Source organism: Myotis brandtii, unplaced genomic scaffold, assembly GCF_000412655.1.
Source record: "Myotis brandtii unplaced genomic scaffold, ASM41265v1 scaffold1028, whole genome shotgun sequence".
NCBI classification, from domain to species: Eukaryota; Metazoa; Chordata; class Mammalia; order Chiroptera; family Vespertilionidae; genus Myotis; species Myotis brandtii.
The window spans coordinates 120,879-127,654 of record NW_005353448.1 but is presented as its reverse complement, the minus strand read 5'-3'; the positions used below and the strand labels follow the sequence as shown (position 1 = coordinate 127,654).

General features: G+C 42.7%; 1 protein-coding gene across 2 annotated transcripts in view; it reads right to left on the bottom strand.

The window, feature by feature from the left end:
• The window catches only part of TMTC4 (transmembrane and tetratricopeptide repeat containing 4), a 60,533-nt gene that overhangs the window by 16,616 nt on the left and 37,141 nt on the right, over positions 1-6,776 (bottom strand). For both annotated transcript variants that reach the window (XM_005856399.2, XM_014536067.1), the window contains exons 11-13: positions 2,532-2,611; positions 1,647-1,754; positions 1,399-1,540 (exon numbers count right to left, since the gene is read on the bottom strand). In XM_005856399.2, coding sequence (XP_005856461.1) covers positions 1,399-1,540; positions 1,647-1,754; positions 2,532-2,611 — 330 coding nt within the window. The remainder of the gene's footprint in view (positions 1-1,398; positions 1,541-1,646; positions 1,755-2,531; positions 2,612-6,776) is intronic.

The window sequence follows — 6,776 nt, the reverse complement described above, 5'->3', positions numbered from 1 at the left end:
TGACTGAAGCTCCCAACCGCTCCTTTTTTTCTTTTTTATTCTGGGCCAGCTTTAGCTCTGGCTCTAGCTCTGAGGCTTCCGCTGCTGAAAGCAGGGATCTGGTTTGTTTCGGTTCTATAATCGAAACATTGTATCATCTCCAGCTCTGAGATCCCGGGCGGCTGAAAGCTGGTTTCTGGGGTTTTGTTTAGCTTCTATATTTGTTACAAAGTTTCAAACTGCCAGCTCAGAGGCCGGCAAGGCAGGCGGGGAACGTTGGAGTCCTCCTTCACTGAAGCAAGCAAGCCTCATGTTCGCTTCCAGCTGCCTGGGTGCCGGCCGCCATCTTGGCTGACAGTTAATTTGCATATACTCACTGATTAGCCAATGAAAAGGGTAGCGGTCGTACGCTAATTACCATGTTTCTCTTTTCTTAGTGTAGATAAGGGTTCATTGCAACATTATTTACAATAGCCAAGATTTGAAGCAGTTCAAGTGCCCCTGTAAATAAATGGATAAAAATGCCATGGCACATGTACACAATGGTATACTACTCTGCCATAAAAAAAAAAAAAGAAGGAACTCTTACCTTTTGTGGCAGCATGGATGGACTTGGAGAACATTATGCTAAGTGAAATAAGCCAGTCCGAGAAAGACAAATATCATGATTTCACTTATATGCGGAATCCAATGAACAAAATAAACTAACAAAATAGAAACAGATTCACAGATACTGAGAACAGACTGATAGCTGTCAGAGGGGAAGGGGGTTAAGGGGCTTGGTGAAAAAGGTGAAGGGCTTAAGTAAAGAAAAAAAATCCCAGACACAGACAACAATATGGTGATTACCAGAGGGTGAGGGGGCTGTGGAGTAGGTATAAGAGGGTAAGGGGGGCATAAATGGGATGGAAGGAGACTTGATTTGGGGTGGTGAACACACAATATAATATATAGATGATGTATCATAGAATTGTACACCTGAAACTTAAACAATTTTATTAATCAATATCACCCCAATAAATTCAATAAAAATAAAAAATCAAAGAAATCACATTATAGGTTTATGTTTTTTTAAATCTCAGTATTTATTTGTGATTTCAAAACAGAGAAACTAATGTTTATCAGGAAGTTACCTTATCCCTAGGAGTGCAAGGCACAAGGGACTTTAAAAATTCTAATTTATTCTTTGGTTTGACCTATTGCCTCTGTGCTCTCTTAAGCTTGGCTAATTCAAGTTGGATTGCTCTCTAATTAGAGCTTTAGAAGTTAAATATAAGGAAATCAAATAGCTGCCTTCAAATGAGATAAACCTAAGTGAAAGAACTTTATGGAGAATGCTAGCAGGGGATATTAGTATCCTCATTTTATTATAAATAAAGAAAAAAACAAACTTTTCTCCTGCAGTCACAGGCCACTTACCAAACGCCCGAGGTTGTAGTAACAGTCGGGGTACTTTCTTCTGTGTCTGATTGCTGTCCGGTAGCTGTGCTCGGCAGCTTCGAACCGTTTCAGGCTGTTCTGCACGATGCCTAAGTTCATCCACGCCGCAGCAAAGTCTGGCCTGGAAGAGCAGTTTGAAAAGGGAAACAAGGAAAAGAAAGGCTCAGGCCCCAAAAGGCAGGAGCTCATTTCTTTGCCACCAGCAGAATTCTGAGAACAATGCTTACTGTATTTGTACAGCCAAAGACAGCAGCTCCTCCGCTTCCTGTAGCTCATTCCTTTCCTTTAAAATATTTCCAAGATTATTCATGGCATGAACATACTTGGGATTTAATCTGAAAGTGGAGAGAGAAAACAAGCCATCTGTTAATGTTCAGTTGTCTTCACTAAGCTCTCAGGAATTGGCAAGGGTATCTTAAAGTTGGTGTCTTTAAGGGGACAGGTTTTTTTTTTAAAATTTAATATATTTGTATGGATTTTAGAGAGGAAGGGAGAGGAAGAGAGAGAGAAACATCAATGATGAGAGAGAATCATTGATTGGCTGCCTCCTGCACGGCCCTCACTGGGGATCGAGCCCGCAACCCGGGCATGTGCCCTTGACTGGAATCGAACCTGGGACCCATCAGTCCACAGGCTGACACTCTATCCACTGAGCCAAACTGGCTAGGGCAAGGGGACAGTTTTAACTCTAAAAAGTTAAAACAATCTATAATAATAAAAGCATAATATGCTAATTAGACCAGACATGTGAAGCTGCAGCAGTGGGGGCCGAGGCAGAGGCAGTTAGGGGTGATCAGGTAGGCAGGCAGAGGTGGTTTGGGGCGATTAGGCAGGTAGGCAGAGGCGGTTAGGGGTGATGAGACAGGCAGGCAAGCAGTTAGGGGCGATCAGGCAGGCAGGTAAGTGGTTAGGGGCAATCAGGTAGGCAGGCGAGTCGTTAGGGGCAATCAGGCAGTCAGGCAGGCCAGCGATTAGGAGCCAGTGGTCCCAGATTGTGAGAGGGTGCAGGCCCGGCTGGTGATTTCCTCCCTCCACCCCCCACCCCCATGCACGAATTTCGTGCACCATGCCTCTAGTACATATATATAAATGAGACAGGATGCCTGCAGTACCTCACAGCTTCCCTATAATATCTGATGGCAGCTGTTTGATTGCCATTATCAGCCAGGTTTTTGCCAACATTGTAGTGAACCTGAAAACAGAGATAAAAACTTGGTCATTAGCTGATAGACTTCTTTCTTCAGAATAGGGATAACTATCATATCTTCTAAATGAAAACAAAAGGTAATGGTATTTAAAACTAAAACAACCCCCTGCCTCCCCACACCAGAACTTTAGCTAAAACCCTACAGACTTGGCCAGGGGCTTGCCCCACCTTGTAAGAAAAGAGAAGAAGAAAGGGAGATAACAAGCAGATGATACCACTACATAAAGATATTTAACTAAAGAACTCACTGGAGAAAACTGAAAAATTAGGAAGCTGGGCTGGTTTTACTGCTAAACAAACCCTCGACTCCCACTCCTCTCTCACATACCCATCCCCCATTAGTACGACCACCATTCTACTTCCTGTTTTTATGAATTTGACTTCTCTCGGTACCTCATATAAGTGGTATCACATAGTATTTGTCTTCTTGTGACTGGCTTATTTCACTGAGCAGAATGTCCTCAAGATCCACCTATGTTGTAGCATCTGTCAGAATGCCCTTCCTTTTTAAGGCTGAATAAACATTCGATTGTATATATACACCACCATTGTATATACACACCACATTCATCTGTCGGTGGACACTTAGGTTGCTTTCATCTTTTAGCTATTGAGCTATTGTTAACTAATGCTATGAGGTCCTGCTCTCAATATTTTTGGATATGCTATCCTATATAATAAAGAGCTAATATGCTAATTAGATTGGACAGTGGAACAACCTTCCGGAACGACCAGTGGGTGGGGCTGCGAGGCAGCCGGGGCTGAGAGCACCTAGCCCCTTGCAGGAATTTCATGCATCGGGCCTCTAGTATGTATATAATACATATATGTGTATGAATATATGTATATGCTGTATATATACACATACTATGTGTGTATATATATGATGAGGCAAAAGTAGGTTTGCAGTTGTGAGTACATGAAACAGTTTATTCTTGTATTATTATTAATTATTGTGTTATTTTCCATATGAACCTACTTTTGAAAATTTCATGCATCGGGCCTCTAGTATGTATATAATACATATATGTGTATGAATATATGTATATGCTGTATATATACACATACTATGTGTGTATGTATATGATGAGGCAAAAGTAGGTTTGCAGTTGTGAGTACATGAAACAGTTTATTCTTGTATTATTATTAATTATTGTATTATTTTCCATATGAACCTACTTTTGACCAACCCTGTACATCTATCTAGCCATCTTTACATATTTACCCAGAAGTGGACTTGCTGGATCATATGGTAATTTCTATTTTTTAATTTCTGAAGAACTAAAATGGTTGATTTTATGTTATAAGAATTTAACCTCAAATTTTTTTATAAAAGAGAATTTTTGGTGATTTGGTTGTAAAGTGGACTAGAAGAAACAGGACTCACAGCTGCAAACCTACCAGATATTCCGAGGCATCTCAATGTGAGGGCACCAGGGTGGCTGACTTGTGGCATTTTCTTAAGAGCACATGGGCTCAGAATACATTACAAAGAAAGGAGTGGAAACCCGAACTCAGACCAAGGCAGCAGAAGTGCACAGGGTCAGGAGGACGATTATCCAAAGTGCTCATTGATCATCAAAAGCTCCTTGTGGAGGCTTACAACATTGAGGGCCAACAGCAATCTCAGAGGAGATGATGCTATCTAAAGGAATTTATTCCATTAGGGGTACTAAGTATGACTAATAACAGTAACAGAAACACCAGCAGGGGGCAGGTGCTGAAGGAGGCCCTGAGGCAGGGGCAGGGGTTGGCATCGCACACATAGTCTCTCCTCTTCACAGCATCCCGGACAGGCAGCTGCTATCACCCTCCCTTCCGAGGTGAGGGACTGCATCGAGGTTCTGGGCTGGATTTGAATCCAGGATCCAAAGCCTGTGTTTGTTCTTACTATATCACACTCATTTATTACGGTGCTCGATAAAGATGAGCCATTTCTAGACCCACTCATTCATACCATCTATTACTTTTCTTAAAGTAAAATAATGTTCATTTGTGTGTGTTAAGGGCTGAATTGTGTCCCACTTCTCCCTCCAAAGTCCTATGTTGAAGCCCTAAACCCCGTGTGATTGTATTTGGAGATTGGGTCTTTTAAAAAAGTCACTGAGTTAAAATGAGGTTCTGCGGGTGGGCCTAACCCAACCTGACTGGTGTCCTTACAAGAAGAGAAAACTTGGACACACAGAGAGATACCAGTGGTGCGTGCACACAGAGGACAGGCCCTGGGAGGGCACAGCCAGGAGGTGGCTATCTGCAAGCCCAAGAGAGAGGCCTCAGGAGAAATCAACCTGCTGATATCTAGATCTTGGACTTGCAACTTCCAGAGAATGAGAAAAAATAAATTTCTGTTGTTTAAGCCACTTAATCCGTGGTATTTTGTTATGGCAGACTGATATACCATGAAATACAATAATGGTTTAAACACATTCAAGTAGCTCACATTCAAATACTTCTAAACCCCTTCTGAAAATAGGGGCACATCCTGCCTCAGCAATCCTAACCTACACTTAGAGCACGTTTTCATAACTACTGATTATTTCTGAAAGGGCGGGGAGCGGTGCACGGTCTTTAAGCACATATGTAACAGAGATTTGTTTTTTAACTGTCAATATTAAAGTCCATTCATCTCTTTTTACCTCATCTAACCAGAGAAATCACAAGCAGGGATGCCACGGGTGATAGAAATATGCACGACTGCACAGCACACTGCATCATTTAAACTTCCTGGTCCAAACTACTGCCCATCCGTAGGTAAAATCATCTTCAAATCATAGCTTGGAGGCTAGTTAATGCCATGGTCGGCTGTTGAAAAGTATGCTCTAAATGGTTTGATTGTGCGCCTCTCCCAACCCCAGCCAAGACATGTGATCCACCTCTGGTCCCACACACAAAAGAACCACATCCGGAGACTCCAACCTGGGAGGGAGGCGCCTGTGGTCCCCAAAATACAAAGAGGGCTGAGGCACACTCCCGCCTCTTCCGCCCGAGCTCCCGCTGCTTTCCTTTGTTACGGGGAGATTCTGTTTTCTCAGTAAAAAGCTCAAACAAAGAGTTCAAGTGCCCTCTGCAGCATAAACAGTGTTCTGCCAGACACCCTCTGCTAGACACCTGCAAGGCCAGACGGGGGAAGATGAGGGAGGACGAGGGGCGCTCTGGGCCTTCGGGCCGCAGTCATTTCAGTGTCACCACTTAAAAACCTGACAGCGCTCTGCAAGTCAAGCCATCCAGGAGGAAGAACTGGCACACAGGTTCGCCCAGGGGCCAGCCTCAGCCTCTGGGTTATGTGAAGGGAAGTACTGGAACAGAAAACAGCTGCCTAGATAACCCACTATAAAAAGACAAAACAAAATAACCCCGACACCTTTTACTAAAAGAGTGTCTAAAGAATGAGTGATTTCTGTTTCCAGGGAAGGTAAGAGATTGAAAAATCCTGTGTAGTCTTGAGCTTTCCCTCCAGCCTTTGTGATTCCTGCGCTGAGGCAAAGAACCAGCACAGAGGCCGCAGATAAAGCCAACAGCAACCCAAGGACACGTTAATGTAAAGGAGGTGAAGGCCACGGTAACGGAAGGCAGTTTTAACACCAGCAACAAAACCAGTTCCTGTCAAACATTCTGCCAAGGGTTGATGTTAAATTTAAAATCTTTTAAGTACCTAAAAGTCCTATAATCTATCCTGGGTCACTCCTTGGGGAAGTCCCTCACTGTGGTATGTGATCCTTTCATTATTAAAAGAGTTTAGAATTGTATCCTAGAGTTGATACAAAGTGACACGCAAGCCTTAAAAACTAAAAATGTCTGTCAACATAATTAGATACTTGGCATTTCACCATAGTAAGCTCAAGGAATTTAATTTCCATTTGGCTCAATTCAGTCACTAATATTGAGTGCGTACCATACGCAAGGCACTGTGGATCATTCAAATGCAGACCAGGCACTGGTACAACCTGCCTACGTATTGCAATCTTTTGAGAAAGATGAGCCTGTTTGTAAATCTGGGTCTAATCTAGAGCCAGGTGTCAACTGCTGACTTAATATTCAACGAACATAAAGTGGATACCAGTGCAAAAACTGTATCTCCTGTAATGGAGTTGAATGAAACCAGTGTCTTCCTAATGTGATCTCTGCCCTGAAATCAACCTAGCTTTTTTTT